Here is a 24,969-nt window from a genome sequence, read left to right as displayed (position 1 = left end):
GCAGCTACATCACTTGACAAATAAGCAGATAATCCCAAGGGCCATAGAAATGGAGTGTAAACAATAAAGTGAATAAATTAAAATAGCAGCCAAACAAAGCAGTTTTGATAAAGCAATGCATTTAGGAAAAGTCTTATATCCACATAAACTAGCAGTATAGATAGGATCCTTGTGACGGGACAACCCCTTTAAGTACATTTGAAGTCATGACCATGTGATCTTGTGTGGGTGGAGATATTCTGGATACTACAGGACAGTGCGGTTGGTGTTACACCGAAAGAGGAAACAGAGACTGATGGGTGGTAAGAAGGAGGTAAGAGACATCAAATATGAGCAAGAGGGGGGAACTTGGGGGCAGATGTAGGGGGAAATTAAATTGAAGGCAGATGAAGGGGCAATTGAACTGGGGAAAAAAAAGGGGGCAATTAAACTGGTGGTAGATGTAGTGGTAATGTGAGGGCATATAATGTTAGGGTGACTGTAGGAGCATTATACTGTGTAGGGGCACATATTAGCCACTTAGGTCTCAGCCTAAGCCACTCATACATATTAGATTTTACTCAACCGAAATGACTGATGCACAGCAGGTGATGGGACATGTAGAGGCTGCAAACAACCTGGGTCTTGTTAGCCGGCTGTTGGCCAAAAATACCAAGGTTTGGCATAAATGGCCGATCATTAGCGAACATGTGTAGACTCATTGGGGCAGGTTTGTCGCTCCTTTTACACCACTTTTCTAAATGGCATTAAAAACCACAATTTTTATTTTGCTTTTTGAGGGTGGGTCACCAGCCTTTCCCAAATCTGGTATGCATAAATTCTGAAATCTATGCCAACTCTGAGTCTTTATAAATGTCCACGACTGTGAAACCCCCACATGATGGCTGTCCGAATTGTAAAGTGGCCTCATACACACAACCACAAAATACGGCTCCATGTTCATTTGCTTGTTGTCCGTGTATCTTCAGCATCTGTGCCGCATGTCTGCATGTCCGCATGTCAGTTTGCATCAGTGTCATATTTGTATTTGAAGATCCACAGACCCCCCCCCCTCCCCAAAAAATCAAATACCTCGTGTGTAGCTAGGTGACTGGTCCACAAATAACAACCCCACAAAGATTACATCTGTGTGATGTCTCGTTTTCTGTGTCCCATAGGCTTCTAAGGGCTAGTCCATGCCGCAAACACTGAGTAGATTAGGACATACTTTGAGTTTTGTGCAACAGGCTCAGGGCCCATACGGACCTGTGGAAAACACAGTAGTGTACATGTAGCCATTGAAATGAATGGGTGAATGAGCTGGGGACACATACTGCAGGCATGCCGCTGAACTTAGCTAAGGGGACATGTGTCGTGCAACAAAAAGTGGCATTACTAAGTTAAGGTTAGGCCTCAAGCAGCCTCCCCGAAGAGAAACTGGAACGCAGATGTGAACCGGGCCTTAAGTAGTAGTAGACATGTTGCATGTGATTGCACCTCACATGAGACCTCTATTGAGACTATGGTAAAAACGTTGCATGCAACTTGCGACCAAAACCCCGCAGGTTTGGATTTTCTGTGATGGTTGTATGACATCACAACATGACATCACAGGATTTCCTTGCTAGTTGTGGTTTTGCTGTATCCCTGATGGGTGACACGGGCAGTGGATGAGACTGGTCAGGGTGTGATCCTGCACCAGAGAGATCTGCAGACTCGGCCACCAATGGTGACAGTATAAGCCGGACTTCTCTATCATGTGATCATACTCTTTATATGCGGCTTTGATGTCCCCCTCACCGCAATGTCTGAATACAGCCTTAGCACAACAATGTAGCCATTAGTTTCCCAGCAGCCGAGCTAGTCAAGGGTCTGTACCGCCATTGGTGAACCTCCAGCAGTAGCTTATACTATGGTGAACACTGCTGTGACTGTATCCTGCCATGTGCTATGACTACACTCTATATACCCGCTCTAGTATCATAGTAAACACATTTCATTACGTCACAGACTCCATCGTGACGCTGCGTGTGAACCACAAGTCCCAGAATGCCCCCAACCCAGCCGTAAGGTTAACGAGGGGTCACTGTCAGCGCGCGCTGGATTGCCTAGACCTCGAGCCCCCCTATTGGTCAGGCCGCGCAGACACGTCCATTCCTATTGGCTGGGCTTTGACAGATCAGCGGTGATTGGCTGCCCCGCAGAGTCGTCCTTACTCTATGTGACTGCGCCTGTGTACTGTGCCCTTGGTGTGAGCGCTGGATGGGCAGCGGATGACCATGGAGGAGGGAGACGGACTGCGCCAGAGGAGGCCGATCCGACCGCAAGTCATCACGGAGGATGACACCCTGGTCCAGGAGACGCAGAGCACCAGGTGGGCATGGAGGGGGCTATTCACACATGACAGCGGTGGGGCGGTGCACGCTTGCGTTACTGATGGTATTTCAAGGGATGCTCCATATTCCAACCTGACCTGATTGATGCCCTCGCCTGCAGCCTGAGGTGTGTGACCCAGCAATGCACTTACCACTAGAGGATCCTGTATGTGTTGAGTGATCACTGACTGCAGCTCCTGCCTATCTGACATAGGGAATGTTCATACCTGGCAGATCTCATGCAGATTTTATTGTCTGGGCGTTACATGTGGAATTCATGGTGTATCGTATTCACACGAGGCAGAAAAATCTGCTGTACAATTTTACCTGTGGTGCGTATAGTAAGAAATAGAGATGAGCGAGTAGCATTCAATCGAATACCTCGCCGCCATAGGTATGCATGTAAGCAGCCGAACACCAAGGGGTTAAATGCCTTGAATATTCGAGGCGCTTAACCCCTCGGTGTTTGTCCCCTTACACGCATACCTATGGCGGCGAGGTGTTCGATCAAATACTACTCGCTCATCTCTAGTAAGGAAACTTCCACATGGGATGGACACACAATATGGTAGCCATCTTGCTGGTGGCAAAGCGAAAAGCCACGTCTGACCCGCATGGCAATGCAAAGCGTTTACTTTGCAGTGCGTCCGCAACGTTCTTGTTGAATTCTGCGCCAGAAATTGATGGCTAGTTTTTTCTGCTGCGGAAATCTGGCCAATCCACTGCGGAAAATTAGCATTGGACGTATAGGGCCATACATAAGGGATCTACGTGTTAAAAATCCCGTTATGTTCACTCCTGTAGTTTGTGGGGGGTCTCCGCAGTTAGGCCACATGTACACAACCCACTCTGTCGTCCAAGGGGGGGTGTTTGATACTCTGTCCCGATGATCATAGAGCCGGTCATATCATGCAGAATGGAAATCAATGGGGGGGGGGGGGAAGAAGACCCTTGGATGTCACCTGAGTGCATTCTGCTATGAAATCGCCCCCTGCCGCACCCCTCACCCCCGGTCGTGTACATGACATTTTGATTTCCCCTGTGGCCATTTATTAAGTAGTGCAGTGCGGCTCTTGTTCCTATTCACTGAGGCTTCTTACTATGTGTGTGTGTATGGTGAGACATGTGCGTGTCATGTGTCTCCTCCTTAAATTGTCAGCAGGAGCACCCATCATTAAGGCTGACACATGCTGGGCGGACGCCAAGAATGGATGTGAGAGCTGTCACTGCAGAAAATGCAATAATTGTGCTGACGCCATTGTAACCTGCCGAGGTGTTACTATAGGTTGTGGACTCCATTCTGACCATTTCAGGAGTTCTGTGTGTGTATTATCAGGGAGTCATTGCTGACATGGCCGGGGGGGCTCCAGGAGCAACAAGTAAAGTCTAAGCACACGGACGTTCACACTTTGAGGCCCCACAGCTGGTTTTTGTTGCAGATTTTGCTGCGTTTTTTGGAGCCAAAGCCAGGAGTGGGGTTAGCAGAGCGTAGAAGTATAAGAACTTCCTATATATGTTCCCATTCTTTTTGGAGCCACTCTTTGATTTGGCTAAAACACTGCAGCAAAATCTGCAACAAAAAAAAAAACACTGATTTTCTGCAAAGTGTGGCTTCAGCTTAAAGCTCTATGCAGGGAGCTACGCGAGAGTTTTTGAAATCTCAACATTTCCACTGCAGATTTTTTTCTGGGATTAGCCAGAATTCTATCCACTTTACAGGTAATGTAAAAATCGGTTGTTTTTGTTGTGGCGCTCTCGCCACCGCGAAATCGTGACATATACTATGTAGGGGCCCCGGCCTAAAGGTGTTTTTCCAAAAGATGATATTGTTGGGCTGTCCTTAATTTAGATCATCAGTATTAAATTGGTGGCGGTCCAACACCAAACACCCCCTCTGATCAGCTGCTGCGGCCACCACAATCTACATAGTATATGAAGCTGGAAGTGGACAGCTCTGTACACTGTGTAGTGGCTGTGCCGGGGATGACGCCTCTCAGCTCTCTTCCAAATAAATGGGAAACAGTGTAGTGCAGCCCACTTTCACCCACTGCATCCAGACAAGTCAGGACCAGATTGGTGGGATTCGCATCTGACACTTTCTACAGGATACATTAGAAAGGGGTTTCTGAGCGACCACTGATGTTACGTTCATATTAGCACTGGTTATTGGAGGATCAGAACAACGGACAGTGGTGACATATAGAGCCCAATGAACCACATTGACTGTTATGGGGTCTGTTCGGTGTTTGAAACCATTTTAGTCTTCCTATAGACCTTTCGGTGCAGAGGAAATTGTCCGTGCTGTGAGTTTCATCATTTGTGATCTTTGGGATGTTGTGTAAGAAATGACACAACTGTCAATGTTGTAATGTGTGTGCAAGGGCTGAGAGCAATGGAGTGCCCTGAATCATGCTGGGAAACAGAATTTTGCAATGAACAGGGAAGAGAATGAGTAAATAATGACTACCGTACTTAGCTGCTCCCTTATTCCTCAGATAGATATTACCGCAGAGCAATCGAGTTTCAGGAACTGTTTATGCATAAATTAATGCATAAATGAAAGTATGTGTGTGTATGTATATATATCTTCATAATTCAAAATGATTTTAACATATATATATATATATATATATAAAGCTGAGTTTGCAGTTTGTGCCGTAGACACATCCTAATAAGCCGGTGATGATCTGCAGGCTTAGGTATAGTGTCAGCTGCATGCTGGATGTGCCCACCTATAATTTGTACTATGTACTATCTTTCTATGTATTGTACCTTGGTGGCCGCAACCTTACAATACAGTCTTGATATCTAAACCGGGCAATGCCCTTGGCTCCTCACAACCCATTTCCGTGTAACTAAAGGGAGAGACGCAAATAAAGAATACTCCTTGTTCCTCAGCACCCATAAGTCAGTGGACGGCTGCCATGTAATACTACAGTTCACTTGCATCGGCCTCCGCAGGGATTATAATGGTCAACAACTTCTTGTTTTATTACCAGACGATCCCTACAATTCAAAATTAGATTCTAGAGAGGAGACCACCCCTTAAGACTACATGTACCGTGCCGTGCTTTTCATGGCTACCACCTTGACTCATTATATTCTAATGGCCCCATACACATGACATGTATTATCCTCGGGCCGTGACCTCATGGGAAAAACAATGATGTATGCTGGGTAGCGTATATGTCTTTTGGAGATGGGGTCAGTATAGTCTAAGTTGGTATTTGTTCATGTCTATGATATAAAATCTTCTTCTCTATTATCTCCCGCAGCACATACAGTGGAAAAATCTTCCGGGCCACCTTTACATGCGTGTTGCTGTCACTCTTCGTACCGTCTCTGGGAGTCCTATGTTTTCTCGAAAGCCCGATAGAGCCGCAGTCACTCAGGTACGTCTAAGTGCGTCACCACTGTAGGGTTTTTTGCCTTTCGTGGGAGTCAAAGATATCACAATTTGGGTGGGTTCACTGAGCCCTGGCCAGGCTAAACTGTCTGTATGTTGGCTGGATTTACATGTCTGTTCAGCTAATCCAAGTTGTATTTAAATGTCAATATGGCGGATACACAAATTCCGGGATCTGTCCAAATCTGCACAGCAGGGGCTGAATGAAGGTTTGGGGACCACTGTAGATCTTAAATGCTGGAACGTGCAGTTAAGAAGAATTAAGAAGAACCTTTTTACTGCCTCTGCCGACTTCAGAGCACTGCATCCTTAAATAGGTGACACTCCACTGATTTTGGTAGCGTTGTAAGTTTTCCTCCCTAGCCCCGACGTTCCTGAGTTATCAGTGCTGTTAGCTTATGCACCAAATATGCTTATTGTACTCTAAGTCCTGGGCGGACCAGGTAGACAAGGACCACCCTCTTGACAATAGAGAGCCTAATTAGCATATAGGATGCCGAGACTTAGGGCTCATTCACACGGAATTTTTTGGCAGTGGATTTTGACGTGGAATCTGCTGCCAAAACAGCCCCCATTGACTTCAATCTATTCATTCGGGACTACACAGGAGCGGTATGCCGATGCTGCAATGGCATTTAGTCACGGCGAGCCCTGTGGAATGTTCACACGGCGGAAAAGATTTCCACGACCTCTTCCTCTGTGTGAACATACCCTAACTGCGCTGATTGCTCAGGAACGGTGGGTGCTAGAGAAAAGAACTGCAGATGTTGGTGGTGAAAGGTCCTCTAATAACTTGGCTAAAATAATATTAAAGTGAGTCTGTCAGCACCAAAACTACCACATATATGCTGTTGTGGGGCTGCTGGTGACGCTGGGTTCACATTAGCGTTCGGGTTTCCATTCTGTGGTTTCCGTCTTCTACATGCAGAAGACGGAAACCTGTCTGACCGGGTCTGGCCGTGAGCGTTTTATGCTCTCTGCCGCGAAACCGTTTTTTTAAAAATCAGACACAGAGTACTGCATGTCCGACTCTGTGTCCGGTTTAAAAAAAAACGGTTTCGCGGCGGAGAGCATAAAACACTCACCACTGCTCACGGCCGGACATCTTTCAAACCCATTCAAATCAATGGGTATGAAAGAGTCCTGCTGCTTTCCGTCTCCTGTCTCTGTTTTGTGCAGGAAACGGAAACCTGCAGAATGGAGACCGGGCGCAGATGTGAACGAGCCCTTAGTGACATAGTGAGCACACATTTCTTTTGTTAGGGGGTGTTCACACTAGCGTTGCTGTCTGCCTCAGGGTTTCCATCCTAAACCCCGGGGAAACTGGACAGGGGACGGCTTTAAACCCATCCACGGTAACGGCCGGTGTCTATATGCAGCCTTTCCGGTTTTTTTGGCCAGACACAAAGTCCTACATGTATAAAGGATATCTTTCTCTCAGGCAAAATGGCCGCCCCCCAAAACATATAAAAAACTCGAAGACTAGTGAATGATGATCTAGTATTTCTGAGCCGCTCACTGCTAAACAGAAAGATTATAATGTATTTCTTAGGGATTATCTTGGAGCTTTTTCTTAACCTCTTGGTCAGTCTGAGGATCGGTAATAAGATAACATTTTCTAATCGCTTAGATAAAGACTTGGGGATTTAGAAGAGGTGTCTGATCTTTACTCCTGGAAAACCGTATATAGAAGGAATGAATAATGACGTACACCTCAGGGATATTCTGAAGTCTACACACGGCTCATTTTGATGACATCCAGGTCAAAGCCATTGGCGCGTTGTCATCCTGACTACATGAGAGGTTTCCTGATGAGTATCTGCTTAGCAGTATAGTGCGGTGATATTTCCTCTCACTAGCTTGCTCTATATCTCTCCATAAAACGGGGCTGGAACGTTCTCATGGGGCAGAATCTGTAGTTGTTGGGTAAACAGACTTGCTAGACCTGTTAGACTTTACAGTTCCTGTTGCTATACATACGCCATGTTCTCCTCTGCAATGACTTCTTGTAAAGTTGTATAAAACTGGTTATACGGATACAGAAAGGCGCGGCAGACGTGGAGCGCTCAAGGTCCTCAAACCATAAAAAGTCATGGTCTTAAGATTACATGATAGCAATGGCTCCCACGTGACTGCTACAGCCGATCGTGGACCTCAGTGGTAACATGCAGTAGTTGGGTATGATTCTGGCGATGAAACGGTGTCGTGCCAGGCGACCGCATGTGACCACTGAAGATGGACAGAAAGATCTTTGTTCTGGTCCGTCAAAGAACAAGTAATAGGTGGACTGCTAAAATCGTGGTAACACACGGAGTGGATCCCATTGGCTATAATGGGGTCTGTCGGTTGGGTCCATCGTTTTAGAATTGAAACAGCGTTTTTTCTCAACCGATTCTCAGGCTGACATTGTGCAGTACAGATGTGAATTTGCCCCTCCCTTCCCTGTGCGTGCTATAACTGGAATTTGCAGTCCTCTCCGTGTTGGGGGTTGAAGATTGCCATATATTGCACACAGTGAGTAGAGGAGAATCTGCTCTATAACTCTCACATGCTCAGAAACATCCTCAGCACCATGCAGGACATATATAGAGAAGTACTGACCTGTACTGATGAAATTAAATTGTTTTCGCTATGGGTCAGACTAGAAGCTGTCTTTCCTGGCTTATCGCCCTCTACTCACTTTTCCCCACATGCTAAGAGGGGTTGGTGGAAGCATTTTGCATGTGGGTCTTTCATGTTTTACACTATGTTTACGTCTGTGCCTGGGTGTCCGTTGGGGGACCACAACAATGGACACATGCAGACCGCTAAAATAGCAGACCTCATGGAGTATAATGGGATCTATCAGGTGTCCGTTCTCTTATACTGAAACTGCCAGATGGTTGGGTTTCCAGTACTCTTTGGTTTGCCAATTTTTGATGGTAGATGCATCGAAGTCTGCAGACGGAGATTTGGTGCAGTTGTGAACCCAGCCAAAGCATGTAAGGCGGTTAGATTACTGGGAATCTGGAATTGCTTTCAGCTCATTCAAAGCCGTAAGTCAAAATGGAGACGATCAAAGCTAATTGATTTCTATTGGATTAAAGGCCATATATGATATTCACTAATAATCATCTATAGGAAGCTTCTCATAACAGAATATCCGTGCAAGAGTATATGAGCATGATGACTGCTGTGATATTATTATATATCTATTGTCTGTTTTAGCTTTCAGACACCGCCTCTTATGACCGGCGTTCTCGAGCCAAATCTGAAACTGAGAAAAGCTGAGAGATTGTTTGAAGGCCAACTAATAGGCCCAGAGTCACTAGCAAACATTGGAGGTGAGTTGTTGTTGTTATTGATAATAATAATAATAATATAATATTATTTAAAAAAAAAAAAAAAAAAAAACATTTAGAGAGAGAAAAAAAAACTTAAAGGGATTCTACCATTAAAAACTTTTTTTTTATTGTCGTTGTCACGTCGGAATAGCCTTAAGAGAGGCTATTCTTCTCCTACCTTTAGATGCCTTCTCCACGCCGCCGTTTGGTTAAAATTCAGTTTTCCATCGGTATGCAAATGAGTTCTCTCGCAGCACTGGGGGCGTCCCCAATGCTGTGAGAGAACTTTCCAGCGCCGCCTCCATCATCTTCTGGAACATCGTCTTCATGCGTCTTCTTCCGACGCAGGCAGTGAAACTTGTAGGCCTCGGTCAGAACTGACTGCGCATGCCTGCAGCCACAAGAACAATGGCCGCTTACACAGTAAGTAAGCGCCCATTTTCTTGTGGCCTGTGGGCATGTGCAGTCAGCTCTGCCCAAGGCCAGTAAGTAAACGGCCATTTTCTTGTGGGCAGGGGCATTCAGCTCTGCCCGAGGTCTACAAGTTTCACCGCCTGCACTGGAAGAAGACGCATAAAGATGACGTTCCAGAAGAAGATGGATGTGGCACTGGAGAGTTCTCTTGCAGCATTGGGGATGCCCCCAGTGCTGTGAGAGAACTCATTTGCATACCGACGGAAAATGGAATTTTTAACCAAATGGCAGGGTGAAGAAGACTTCTAAAGAAAGGAGAGGATTAGCACTTCTTAAGGCTATTCCGACCATTCAACAACAACAACAAAAGTTTTTAATGGTAGAATCCCTTTAAAGGGATTGTCCAGGATAATCTTTTTTTTTTTTTTTTTTTTTTTGCAAGAGGGAAAGTGAAAGAAAATAACCCTTAACTGTCTCTGGTACTATGGTGTCTCCCACCAAAGTATTTTCTTTTTTTCACTTTTTCTGGCCCTCTTGCAAAAAAACAAAAAAAACCCCAAAACAATGCTTATCCTGGGCAATCCCTTTAAAGGGAAATAGAGAGAGAAAGGAGCTGTTTACTTCCTGCTCCATTCACTGTGTATTGGCTTCTGAGAACAGCTGATCGGTGCGGGTGCCGGGGAGTCAGATCTCCTCCCATCAGATATTGATGATCTATTCTTAGTATAGGTTATTTGTTTTTAGCCTGGAAACCTCCTTTATATATTTTATTTAGATTTCCTTTTATGTAAATTTGAAGATGTCCCAACCAATATTACGCTACCATGTGCTAAACAAGCAAATGTGAAATTCCCCTTTTACTAGTCTTTTATTATAAATATTGTATGGTGAGTTCACCCCAGTACAGGTCATATATTCTTTCTTATGTAAGGTGCTGGCTATGTACTATGTGACTTGCACAGTCTTATATTTCTACTCCTGCTTTTTCTCTAGACGTCCTCTTTACTGGCACTTCTGATGGCCAAATTCTGAAGATCGAGGATGACAATATCCACACCATAGCAAGACTGGGGAGACCTCCATGTGGTGAGGAATGCAGATATCATAATGGGGATATTAAAGAGGCTCAGACATATCTCTTAAAGGCGGTATAGGATTGGGGAATGGCGCTGAGCTTCCAGTTATAGCCTTCCTAGCCCTCCCATGCTGATGGATTGCTCTCGCTGTATTCACACACCTACAGGAAAAGCTGTCAATCACTCTCCGCGGGGGAGGCAGGACTCTCACATTTACTCCGCAGTTTTTAGATCTCCAGTATAAATGGTTTGAGAGTTGCACATGCTGAGCCATCTCTTCATTCACAATGGTTGCGAGATGGGTTTTCTAGACTTTTGTTCTCAAAATAGCTGCAGGTGTCAGAGGTAGGACCAGCTTCTATAAAGGGTGTGATGCGGTATTGTTCTGGAAGAAAGCCGTCATGTTTTACTAATCCTGGACAACCTTATTGGCTTTATAGAATTATAGACTTTCCTAATATAGCTTGTGGATATTCCAGAAATGTCTGGAATGGGAAAAACCCTTAGAAGAGGCTATTCTGCCTAAATTACTAATCGGTAGGAGTCTGACCACTGAGAACGGGGGTTGGCTTACTCCCTTTGTGAATGACAGTCACCAATCCTAAGAATGGAGATTATCTCAGCGATCCTATGGATAAAGGATAAATTATATTTTATATATATATATATATATATATATATATATATATATATATATATATATATATACACACACGCATATATATTAGCCTCTACCTGCGACTTCGTCTGTGGCTTGTTGGCGTCGATGGTTTCCCTGCTCTGGCGTTTCGGCAGCTCTCAAGCTGTCCTGCTGCTGAACTTGTTCCTCGCACCGTGTCTGTGATTGTTCCAGCATCTCAGCCACTCGCTAGGACACCATATAATGAGTGTGTTGTTGGCATCGGTGATCCCCATCAGCTCCACTTGAGGAGAGCTCTGTTGACTTCTGGCTTCCTTCATAGCTCTTGTTGTTTTAGAATTTTGCAACAAATTACATTTTCTTTTTCCCGGCATGTTTAAAAGTAGCAAACTGCCAATTTGAATTAAAGTGTTTTCCCATTCAGTGTGTCAGCACTGCCTGGAGCAGATCAGATAATATGCATAAAATACATGTACAGAATGGACTGAGGATTAGCTGAGTGTTTACATAGAGTCAGGTCTGTTAAATTCTTTCTATCAGCAACGTCAGATAAGCTGCTGCAAGAGCAGTGTAATATAGTATGTGAACATAAATTCATAACAGTCGTGAAGTCATGTCATTTACCGGGATAAAAGGTAGCCAATGTGTTAATCGAGGTTACAAACTATCTATGTGCCAAATTTCATCCAAATCTGTAGTTTTAGTGTCTTCTGGCATGTTTGTAATCTCCTATAGCTCTCTATTCTTTTCTAAAAATTTCACCTATGTATAAAGGAAGAATTTTCTACCAGTATTTACTTCTCCATTTCCCTACAAGCCATACTTTAAAGGCAAGTGCAGACCTGTCAGATATGACAGATTTTGGGTCAGGTTTGGCTCTACAATCCATCCTATACATGTCATTAGGGTTTCTGCAATCCTTTTCACATGCAATGGAAATTTACCCAGCAGATTTTTAATGCCACAGCTAGGAGATCTTACTATGCTACTTATTTTTAGCAAAAACTCAGAGGAACAACCCCATTGGCTCGGCTGTGGCAGACCTGAGTGTAATCCTGAGGTTTCTGCTCTTGATCTTGTAGTAACATATGCATTGGATTTGCAGTATTTGGTGTATAGGGGAAGTGTTCCTTCTGTGGTGCGCACGGCGTTCGAGAAGGATTGTATAGGTCTTGTGTTCCCAGCTTGTACTCCAGACAGGTTTAAACAAGACATTGCCTTAGGATATTGTCCCGTACTTTCAGCCGCTCAATGGGTTGGAGTGGTTTTGATGGATGACAGCGGAGGATCATGGTGCACAAATACTTAAGTCTGATCAATTGCTTAGTATTTGTTAAATGATCCCCTCAATGTAATTAGAAGCTTCAGGAAATGTTCTGTCTATTCCCATTGTCATGTTCTATCTAATCCTGGAAGTATCCAATACGGGCTCACACGTAAACCTGTTACTGATCTTGTGGGGTGCGGAATAGGAGTATAAGCATACAGTACAATTAATGGGGGAGGGGCATATACATGTACAGTATACTGTCGTTGAAGGAGACTCTTTAGTCGGGTCATCTGCGAATTATCTGCAAATACTGCTTGCTATCGGAAGACAGGGACGCTGGATACGTCTTTCTGCAGAAGTGCCCTGTTCGATCCTGCCTGCGGATTTTGCAGCTGACTCCGTCGCAGAATCTGCGGCACAAAACTAGGCCCATTGTAAACCTGCAGCGGAAAGCTGAAGCTCTGCTCTGAAATTGCGCTGTGGGAAATACATTGCTGCACAATGTAAGACCACCTTGTGAATGGCCCCTTATATAGCACGATTCAGCGACCTTAACATTGACATGGTGTGCCTTGGTAAAAAATATGCAAATCTATTCTCCAGGATGTAATTAGGAGAACAGTGCCTCTGTATGTTGCCCTCTAGAGGGCAGCCTCCTTAACATCATGGATGACTCAGTTAATAAGCCTACTAACATGATGTGGATTTAACTGCCAAATTAGTATTTCTATTCCAAAAGGAACAGATTCCTAGCTATGGACAGCGCTGTTCCTGTCTTTTGGACCTCCTCAGCATAGCGCAGGGATACTGATTTGGCAGTGTATGATTATCCCCTGACCCTGGTCTATAGTATCTCACTCTGCCAAATCAGTATCCCTGCGCTATGCTGAGGAGGTCCAAAAGACAGGAACAGCGCTGTCCATAGCTGGGAATCTGTTCCTTTTGGAACAGAAATACTAATTTGGCAATTAAATCCGCATCATGTTAGTAGGCTTATTAACTGAGTCATGCATGATGTTAAGGATGCTGCCTCCTAGAGGGCAACATACAGAGGCACTGTTCTAATTACATCCATAGATTTGCATATTTTTTACCCAGAATCCCTAGCGGAGCAGGAATGACTTGTAAGTCTCCATACTGCCTATGTAGGCACACACTCTCCCTAATGTGTATGATTGTCCCCTGACCATGGTACGCCTTGTGTAAGTGTACGTAGACTTTTATCTATTCTTCAGAACTCAATGATGCTCATTTGCTCAATTTTGGCTTATCTGTATTTTACACTATTATTAAAAGGAACCCGAGACAATGAACCAAACTGTGGAAGACCCCTTGGACTCCGAGTTGGCCCCAATGGGACGCTTTTTGTTGTGGACGCTTACCAAGGAATATTTGAAGTGAATCCTGTCACAGGTTTGTGATGCCGGAGTGCGCTGGTACTTGTGGTGGTAACATTATACTATTCTAGTAATCCGTCTTCTTCTGTAGGTGCGGTGAAGCAGCTGGTATCTTCCAAGACTCCAGTCCAGGGGAAGAAAATGTCCTTTGTCAATGACCTTGCGGTGACCAGTGATGGCAGGAAGATCTACTTCACAGATTCCAGCAGTAAATGGCAGAGACGGGATTACCCTTATCTGGTCATGGAGGGCACAGATGATGGACGGCAAGTATTGGATATAATGGGCTTGTCTAATTGCTGTTGTCCCAACTATTGAGACCCTCACCAATCACTAAAAGGGGGTCCTGAGATCCCTTTCCCACCCAAATGTTTTACTGCAGTGAGGAGGGGTTTAGATAGGACCTGAATAGGTTTTGACGCTGCATAGCCTTATGGCTATGAGTAAGGAGCGCTATTAGGCTCCGTAACGCGGTGGCCAGACACTTTTTTTCTGTCATCATGAGCTATTGGTATTCATTATTTAATGGACTACATGATGTTCCTGAATTTTTTCAATAACAGTTAAGTTTTATGTATGGGATTGCTGGATATACGTATCAAAAATCAGGCTAATCCTCCGCTGGCACGGGTTATTAAGACCACCATAAAATACAGTGGTCATTATTATTATTATTATTATTATTTATTTATATAGCACCATTAATTCCATGGTTCTTTACATTTGGGGGTTACATACAATACACAGAATATACAGGTAGATATAATACTAACAATGACCGACTGGTACAGTGGGGTAGAGGGCCCTGCCCGCGAGGGCTTACAATCTATGGTCATGTTGCAAGATCCAACATTCACCCAGAAGAGAGAAGGTGAGGCTGCCAGGAGGAGTTAGAGGAGGGACCGCCTCACAGTAACACATGAAAGGTAATCACAAAGGGCGGCGCCCATAGATAGCAAGGCAGGTACAGTCCACAGAGCTAGGCCACAGACATTGTTGTCCATAGGAGCTACTGGAGGGTCACATGCAGAGCAGCGTTGACAGGTGACATAGGAGCCAACTTACATGGATTCAGAAGGACAGGGCCGCTGTAGGAGTTCCAGGCCAGGGAGAAGCCTCCAGTCCCAAGAGGCTCACCTCTGGTATGCAACTGGATACAGTCCTGGCCCATGCTGGACAAGATTGCCCCCGGCAGCGTGAGAAGGTGGTAGGCCCCAGGTCTTCAGGCAGCACCCCACTACAGACCACAGGCCTCGGAGGCAGGATAGGGACTCCCTGAGGCCACAGGGAGATTGTGGGGCCAGAGGCCACTGGTATCCGGCAAAGCGGGAGTGCGGGGTAAAAGGCTGCCAGGCTGAACAGAAGGCCGCAGCCTTATGAAAGCCACGAGGCAGCAGGCGGTTCCGGAGTCAGGAGGGGATCCACGGGGGTCTGCAGGAGCGAGTGAAGACCTGGGGTATCAGGTACAGCTGGAAAAAAAACGGATAAGATGAGTGAGCACTGCTTACTGGCGACCAACCACGATGAGTGCTTGTCACTAGAGATGAGCGAGTACTCGCATAGAAATGAATGGACGTAGATGACACGCGGGGGGGTTAAGCGGCCGGCCGCCGTCAAAGCGGAAGTACCAGGTGCATCCATTCATTTCTATGGAGCGTGCTGTTTGGATCGGCTGATCCGAACAGTACTCGCTCATCTCTACTAGTCACGCCCTACAGTGGTCATGTTGAGTCTCTCCCCTAAGCGTCTATGGAGCTGAGGAATCACAGCTGTTGCCTGTTTCCATCAGCCACATAGACACTGAATAGATGCCCATGCAATGCCCATGTCTGAACAGTACTCAATTCCAACCCCCCCCCTCGCTACATGCCCCATATAGAATTACAAAGAGAAGCTTTCCCGATGCAATTCACATATACTGCATAGACAATAGGGGGCAGCGCTGCTGCAATGGGTACACATGGTTCAGTGGGCAACGAGGAGACAGACCACAACATGGGATACCAGGAGCAGAGATGTGGACGGACAGAGACATCTGACAATGATGTGTACAGCGCCGTCTTTTGTAGTCCTAAATCCCAGCAGGTGACAACTTGTATAACACAGACATACAGCATGTAAAGGGTTATTTGACAAACTATGGGAAGGTTTTTAAAGATTATTTTCCATTGTGTTTGTTATGAGAAAAACTGTTTGAAAGGGAATTTACTGATGAAGCCCCTTCAATTCATGGACCTGACAGTCACGGGATTACCTTAATCCGTCTATTATGTTACTTTGTAGCTTGCTGGAGTATGACACATTGACAAAGGAAGTGAAGGTTTTGATGGGAGGATTGCGATTCCCTAATGGTGTGCAGCTTTCTCCTGCTGAAGACTTTGTGCTTGTTGCAGAAACCACAATGGCACGTGTGAGGAGGTAGGTGGTGGCGGTGTGTGGTGTGTCGTGTCCTGCGCTCGCTCTTACATTAATTACTTACCACAAAGGAACATAAAACCGTATTTATACATCTAACAAGGAGCCTGAAAGAAAACAAGAGGCGCATTGTCATCTGCTTCCTCAATGAGTAGTCCTGTGCTCTGGTTACATATGTAAAGATTAACTCCAGCAGGGGTAGGCAACCTTTTTGTTCGGCTTGCCGATTTCAATTAAAAAAAAAAATCAAAGATGATGTACTCGAAGTGCTGGGAAATAATTGTAAGGCTGACAACCCCTATACTAAAGTAATACCAGAAACCATAACACAGAAATGCTGCCACCAGCTTAGTGCAAAAACGCACCATTAGGGTGCATGCACACTGAGTAACGCCGGGCGTGTATGAGAGCCATACACGCCGGCATTACAGCAGACTGCCGAACACTTCCCATTCACTTCAATGGGAGCGCTCGTAACAGCGGCGTTTACGAGCGCTCCCATTGAAGTGAATGGGAAGTGTTCGGCAGCCCTGCTGTAACGCCGGCGTGTACGGCTCTCATACACGCCCGGCGTTACGTAGTGTGCATGCACCCTTATACAGAGTAATTTCACATGGTGACCCCTGCAGGTGGTTCTCTGCCCCATGGTGCTCCCTGCAGGCGGTACTCTGCCCCATGGTGGCCCCTGCAGGCGGTATTCTGCCCCATGGTGGCCCCTGCAGGCGGTATTCTGCCCCATGGTGGCCCCTGCAGGCGGTATTCTGCCCCATGGTGGCCCCTGCAGGCGGTATTCTGCCCCATGGTGGCCCCTGCAGGCGGTATTCTGCCCCATGGTGGCCCCTGCAGGCGGTATTCTGCCCCATGGTGGCCCCTGCAGGCGGTATTCTGCCCCATGGTGGCCCCTGCAGGCGGTATTCTGCCCCATGGTGGCCCCTGCAGGCGGTATTCTGCCCCATGGTGGCCCCTGCAGGCGGTATTCTGCCCCATGGTGGCCCCTTCAGGCGGTATTCTGTCCCATGGTGGCCCCTGCAGGCGGTATTCTGCCCCATGGTGGCCCCTGCACATAATATAATATTCCAAAAAAATTTTGCCACTCACTAGCTATTATTATACTAAGGGGTCTCTTGGAAGGCCAAGAGAACAAAAAAACAGTATTACTCACCTCTCCTGTGCTTCGTAGCGGCTCTGTTCTCTTCCGCGCTTCTGTCTGACGTCAGTGACTGCTGATTATGTGTAATGACCGACATGAACACTCACCTTATCAGTGGTCTCTTACGTCAGACAGGACCGCCAAAGACAGCAGGGTGTTGCTCCGGAGCGCAGGATAGGTGAGTAACATTATTATTTTATGTTTGACCCCTCTCAGCCCTCCACTGAAGAGACCCCACAGTACAATAGTAATTTTGTTTTGGCCTTGTTTGGTCCGATCAAATCTTCTGGGCAAGGCTGCTGTGCCAGGAGAATAAGCAAGCCTTGTGTGCCACTCTTGCCACATGTGCTGGGGGGTTGCCAACCCCTGAACTACAGTTACCCATAATAAGCTAAGAGGGAATTTAAAGCTGAAATCCAATTGTTGGTAAGGGCGATAGTTCTACTTTTTTTCTTTTCTTTAGAGGATAACCCACCCCTCCCCCTTCCAATTGCATTAAAACATTAACTCCGAGATACTGGTAACTTTGCTGTCACACCAGCTTTTGTTCTAAAGATACTTATAACACACAGACAGATATTACAGAAACCCCTTTCTTCATAGTGATTATACGGCTCCATCCAGCAGTCACAGCAGACGCCTTCCTCCAGGTATATACTTCCCGTATGCTTCTGCAGGGTGCCCCCTGCTGGTAGTAAGCTGCAGTGAAGCAGCCTATTGTTGTGTCTGCAGGATGTAGTTCCTTGCTTCTTATCTTACCATTAAGTATAGATTTTAAGGAAAAAAAATAATTGCTTCAATTTTCCTTATTTAACTTACACAGCCTGGTACGTCTGACGCTCAAAGCATTTCCCAATATGCACAGCCCCCTCCTGAACCATGTGCCAGAGGCTAAGCATGCTCAATTACTCTCTCACCAAGATCATCGCCCTGAATTTGGGGTATTGATCCTGCTCTATGTACATTGTATTCCAGCCAGGGAAAATCGCTTTCATCCCTGCATGTCAGGAGAGGTTACGAATTAAGAAGCCGCATCAGTTCTCCCTCCAAAAATACAGGATTTATTAACTCAAGGCACAATCTTTCTGGCGTTGCGTGGACACTACCTGCAAACTTCTATCTATTCATGCCCATAACCATGGAGGCCAGGAAAAGAACATCATGTAGATTCGTAAGCTTAGGGGCAGAGACGGCCTCAGATTTCACAAAAATCCAAACATTACAGATCCTATTTATTTCAGTGCTTGTCCAAAATGTATCAGTCTTCGTTTTCTGCCATTATATATATATATATATATATATATATATATATATATATATATATATACTCACCGGCCACTTTATTAGGTACACCTGTCCAACTGCTCGTTAACACTTAATTTCTAATCAGCCAATCACATGGCGGCAACTCAGTGCATTTAGGCATGTAGACATGGTCAAGACAATCTCCTGCAGTTCAAACCGAGCATCAGTATGGGGAAGAAAGGTGATTTGAGTGCCTTTGAACGTGGCATGGTTGTTGGTGCCAGAAGGGCTGGTCTGAGTATTTCAGAAACTGCTGATCTACTGGGATTTTCACGCACAACCATCTCTAGGGTTTACAGAGAATGGTCCGAAAAAGAAAAAACATCCAGTGAGCGGCAGTTCTGTGGGCGGAAATGCGTTGTTGATGCCAGAGGTCAGAGGAGAATGGCCAGACTGGTTCGAGCTGATAGAAAGGCAACAGTGACTCAAATAGCCACCCGTTACAACCAAGGTAGCCAGAAGAGCATCTCTGAACGCACAGTACGTCGAACTTTGAGGCAGATGGGCTACAGCAGCAGAAGACCACACCGGGTGCCACTCCTTTCAGCTAAGAACAGGAAACTGAGGCTACAATTTGCATAAGCTCATCGAAATTGGACAATTGAAGATTGGAAAAACGTTGCCTGGTCTGATGAGTCTCGATTTCTGCTGCGACATTCGGATGGTAGGGTCAGAATTTGGCATCAACAACATGAAAGCATGGATCCATCCTGCCTTGTATCAACGGTTCAGGCTGGTGGTGGTGGTGTCATGGTGTGGGGAATATTTTCTTGGCACTCTTTGGGCCCCTTGGTACCAATTGAGCATCGTTGCATCGCCAAAGCCTACCTGAGTATTGTTGCTGACCATGTCCATCCCTTTATGACCACAATGTACCCAACATCTGATGGCTACTTTCAGCAGGATAATGCGCCATGTCATAAAGCTGGAATCATCTCAGACTGGTTTCTTGAACATGACAATGAGTTCACTGTACTCCAATGGCCTCCACAGTCACCAGATCTCAATCCAATAGAGCATCTTTGGGATGTGGTGGAACGGGAGATTCGCATCATGGATGTGCAGCCGACAAATCTGCGGCAACTGTGTGATGCCATCATGTCAATATGGACCAAAATCTCTGAGGAATGCTTCCAGCACCTTGTTGAATCTATGCCACAAAGAATTGAGGCAGTTCTGAAGGCAAAAGGGGGTCCAACCCGTTACTAGCATGGTGTACCTAATAAAGTGGCCAGTGAGTGTATATATATATATATATATATATATATATATATATATATATATATCTCCCTCTTTCTCTCTCCTATCTATCTATCTATCTATCTATCTATATCTCATATATGATATCATATATTTTTATTTATTTATTTTTTCTTACTAATATATATCCTTGTTGTTCTATCTAGATATTATGTTTCTGGGCTCACAAAAGGTGGGGTGGACATGTTTGTGGACAATTTGCCCGGATTTCCTGATAATATCCGCCCTAGTAGTTCAGGAGGATACTGGGTGGCCATGTCTGCTGTAAGGCTTAACCCTGGATTTTCCATGATGGATTTCTTAGCGGACAAACCTTGGATTAAGAAAATTGTTTTTAAGGTATGTAAAAAAAAAAACAAAAAAAAAAAAACTTACTATGGGCAAGTTCACACCTTGCGCACAGTCTCCGCTTTCAGGTTTCCGTCTTCTGCTGGAGAAACTGGACAGGAGACTGAAACCGGCAGTCAGTTTTCAAACCCATTCACTTGAATGAGTTTGCAAAGTGTCCGCCCGTGAGCATCTTCTGCCTGTCCGCAGCGTAACGTGTTTTGGTTTTTTTTTAAACTGGACACAAAGTTGGACATGCAGGGGGCCACACGGTGGCTCAGTGGTTAGCACTGGAGTCCTGGTGTTCAAATCCCGCCAAGGGCAAAAAACCATCTGTAAGGAGTTTGTATGTTCTCCCCGTGTTTGCATGGATTTCCATCCCATATTCCAAAAAAGACATACTGATAGGGAAAAATGTACATTGTGAGCTCTACGTGGGGCTCACAATCTACATTTAAAAAAAAAAGTTGGACATGCAGGACTTTGTGTCCGGTTAAAAAAAAAAAAACTGTTTCGCCGCAGAGACTAAAACACTCTCATGGGAGGACACTGAATTCCGGGTTTCCGTCTCCTGTCGGCTGAAGACGGAAACCCATAAAGCGGAGACCGGGCGCAGGTGTGGACCCGCTCTAAGATGTAAAGTGAACGCAACCTCTGTAGAAAACAGTACGGTACAGAAATCTATATATTTTACTTGTATAGCCCAACATATTCCTTAGCGCTTTGCAGAGCTATTGTTCACTCGCTGCCCCAGTAGGGCTCACAATCTAAATTCCCTATCAGTATGTCACTGTAGTGTGGGAGGAAACCGGAGTACCCAGAGGAAAGCCGTGCAAACATGGGGACAACATACAAACTCCTTGCAGATGTCCTTGGTCGTATTCGCACTGCCATCCCTATGCCGTTACCTAATATCCCTATATCGGGCTCAAGGCAGTTTATAGTAAACTTGTTAACCATTCGAGATGTGTTTGGATCCCATGTAAATGCTGACTCCTTTACTGCAAGGAAATCATGTTAACCCCTGCACCAACCTACCGGGAAGGGCCTGGTGTATTCTAATTTCATTTACTACTTATCATTAGATATACCATAACGGAAATGTTATATTAAAGGGAACTTGTGAGCGTGAAATGTCTAAGTCCTGACGTGGATAAAGTGTTTTTCTGCTCTGTTTTGATCTGTAGATCTTCAGCCAAGACACTGTGATGAAGTTTGTTCCCAGGTATAGCCTTGTCTTAGAGCTGGGCGAGAAGGGATCTTACAAGAGAAGTTTCCATGATCCTAATGGAGAGGTGGCCACCTACATAAGTGAAGCTCACGAGCATGACGGATACTTGTACTTGGGATCTTTCCGGTCACCATTTATCTGTAAATTGAACCTTAAAGATGTTTGACATTTCCTTGTAAATGAAGGACAGATCTTCCAGGACCCCAGAGCACAGCGGTCACCATGTCGGCTGCCCCTGGACCGTTCTCTGCTCTGGCTCATAGAGGCGCTCTCTAATTTTGCGATATATTTTGGATCATCGTAGAGTAATGTTGAGTCTTTGGTTTCTAGAGAAACCCGATAATATATTTTTGTTTTTCATCAGTTTTGGATGATCTGTAATGAATTTCTTGCCTTGTTTTATGTGATAGAGAATGTATGGAGTAAGGACGGGTCCAGGTATACATCCTAATAGTATAGGTGAGGGGTCAGCAATCTTCGGCACTCCCGCGGGTGTGAAACTACAACTCCCAGCATGCTCCATTCACTTCCAAGAACAACAGAGCAAGTATGCATGCTGGGAGTTGTAGTTTCACACCCGCGGGGGTGCCGCAGGTTGCCGACCCCTGGTATAGGCTGTAGCGGAGTAAGGAAGTCTGTGTATTTGGAGCAAAAATTCCACCATGCATTGTATTTTCTAAGTTGGGATCCAGTTCTTTCCATCCCAGATGGTCAATAACAATAATACTGGTGTGAGGTATATATCCCTAACATAAGAATATCCTGTATCCATTTATATCCTGATCCTACAGGTTCTGGATATTTTTATTTTATTTTTTTTTAGCCCATTATAGACTCGAAGGAAATAACCAGCATGAAATCCAGATTTTTTTTAATTTTTGGAAAACTTATTCATGTATAGCTATTTCATTTTTTTATATGCATGAGTATCTGCATGAATCTCTATGGTTTGTGCACGTAGAAAAGTACTATAAAAATACCTGCTATACGATATGTGTGTGTCTATAATGGTCTAGACACGGCCTTAACCAAGATTATGTTGCCAGAATAACCCAAATTCACAAGTGGTTCTTTAGGAAAGCAGCGACCATGCCTTCAGTTTGACAGGTAAAACGCCCAAAGTCGCCTTCACACGGGCATATTCAATTTATGCAACATGGACTGTATTTCCTGACCAGACACTCAGCAGGGACCTGTACGTCGAACATCATAGACCTGTGCGACTACGGTCTCCTACTGAAGACGGGATTACGATATGGGTCAGTGGTCCCAAGGGGTGGCAGACTCCAAGCATCATACATGACTATGGTACTTTGAGTCCAGGTCTCTGCTCAGTCATTGGCAGATGGTCCCTGTTTCACAGTAGAAATACACGCATGTGATGCCAGCCTTAGGGGGCCCATAATGAGCACTGATTGGCAGTAAAACAAGTGTGTGCTCTGAACCTGAAGAACTGGGTTACTGTTTCCCTTTTTCTTGCCCCTTACAGAAGGCAAAAGAGGGGTCACGTGGAAGAAAGTCAGAAATGACCTCAGTATTACATATAGACACCTACAAAGCTGCTGTATACACAAGACGGTAGGATATCTTTATTCAAGCTCATATGTATAATTGATCGATTGCTCATTTTGGTTGCTTTGGATCAATACATATTATATATTGCATTTAGCATTTCTATCTTGTACCTGATTCGATAGCACAATCTTTATATGATGTACATACAGCCTGGGGGCAAGGGTGAAATGAAGAGTCGCACCCCAGTGTATGGAGTGTATGTGTTACCTGGGGTGCAAGAGCACCTTGCATGAAAGAGACTGCTTAGTAAAGCTTCATCTGTTAGCTTCTGTATTCATAGGCTAGATGGAGTATATTCGTTTAACCCAAGTAAATGGGAAGTTACTTGTTCATTGAGGGGTGAAAGGTTATCTCCCACTTCTGAAATGATTGGGCACATCAGTGGGGTCCAAGAGCTATGATCAGGGGTCACCTGAATTGAGGTATGGAAGCTTGTCCACTAATAGCGACTACTGCTCAGTAGGACTCGGCCTAGTCTTCGTACTATGTATATTTGACTGCCAGGCTGACTTCCTTAGGGTAAGTTTACACAGATTTTTTTCGGTCAGGATTTTGAGGCCATATTCGCCACAAAATCCTGACCAAAAAGTCAGCTCCCATTGAAATCAATGGGAGCCACTCAGGAGTTTTTTCTGGGAGATGTTTCTTCCGGCTACCGGGAAAAAAAGAAGCGAGCTGCTCATTCTCCAGGCGGAGTCTCCTCGCGATTTGGCCTGAAGACACTCCCTCCTCCGGACTAGGCCCATTCATTGGCCTGATCCAGAGCGGAGTGTGCGGCTGGATGGCGGTGCAGTGCTCCGGCTTTCAGTCGCAGCTACCTGGCTTTTAAACCGGAGCCTGAAGCGGCCTCCACCTCAGGTTCCATTCCAAAAAACTCTGTATGAACTTACCCTTAGACTGGTTTCATATGGTTGTGCTTGGGCCGAGATAAACACTTGATGTGTCGACCATATTTACCCGCCTGACCGCCGCTTGTCTGAGATGTACTCCGCTCTACTGAGCTGTATATGGGCAGTAAATGTGACCGATACATAGAATGTTGTTCCCAGCCCAAGAATGACCATGTGCAGCCAGCCTGATGAAAGGGTTATCCCGATAAGGACTATCCTATTGAGACACCCCTTTAAATTTAGAATGGGGTTGCTAGTCTAATAATTTAAGAATTATTATTTGCTGCTAAAAAATTTCATCTTAGAATATTTGTAAAAAATAGTTTGCAGATTATAAAAAGACCAAGATGTCAAAGGTCATTTATACAAAAAGGACATTTGTGTGTTCTCTGCAGTATGACCATGCAGGCTTCATGGGTCCCACCATGTTGTCCACACTCAATGTAGCCATGCATTCCTACACAAGACTGTTAATTTACTATGACATAACTTACAGCACTAACCTACTGTACTCACCAGTAATCTTTGGTCGTTAATTAAAAAAAAAAATGTAATGATCATCCACATAGACGAAATATTGCATTGATGTCGTCTTTGCCGTTGCATCTCTACAGTACATTGTTAATCTAATAAAATGTTTCGTTTTCTTTTTTTATACTGATTTTGAGAAATTCTTTGCATCTACTAAATGTGGTTGAATGCAGATTTATGTGGAAATTCCATAAAATTACAAATTCTGAGTAGAGGCTATGCATAAACCTGAAATAAAAGTACTGAACATGATATGGTAGGTTGTAAAGGGGTTAATAGATAAACCTTGCCGCACGTGTCCATGGTTGTCTGATATTGCGGCTCCGCTCGATTGCAGTGAGTGAAATCGTAGTTTCTTAAAGGAAAAAATTTCCCTGGTTTCTTTACAAAAATTGGGATGTGGTT

General features: G+C 45.0%; 2 protein-coding genes across 2 annotated transcripts in view; both read left to right on the top strand.

Annotated features, from left to right (window-relative positions):
• ACSS1 (acyl-CoA synthetase short chain family member 1) overlaps positions 1–24,969 on the top strand; it is a 413,920-nt gene that overhangs the window by 90,242 nt on the left and 298,709 nt on the right. The window lies entirely within an intron of this gene.
• On the top strand, positions 2,193–24,690 carry APMAP (adipocyte plasma membrane associated protein). Its single transcript, XM_075267428.1, has 9 exons — positions 2,193–2,353; positions 5,630–5,746; positions 8,968–9,083; positions 10,491–10,583; positions 13,780–13,896; positions 13,972–14,146; positions 16,164–16,298; positions 20,157–20,349; positions 21,525–24,690. The coding sequence occupies exons 1-9, from the start codon at positions 2,253–2,255 to the stop codon at positions 21,732–21,734; spliced, it is 1,257 nt and encodes a 418-aa protein (XP_075123529.1). The 5' UTR covers positions 2,193–2,252; the 3' UTR covers positions 21,735–24,690.

The sequence above is a fragment of the Leptodactylus fuscus genome, chromosome 3, assembly GCF_031893055.1.
Source record: "Leptodactylus fuscus isolate aLepFus1 chromosome 3, aLepFus1.hap2, whole genome shotgun sequence".
Lineage (NCBI taxonomy): Eukaryota > Metazoa > Chordata > Amphibia > Anura > Leptodactylidae > Leptodactylus > Leptodactylus fuscus.
This window is presented reverse-complemented; position numbering and strand designations above follow the sequence as displayed.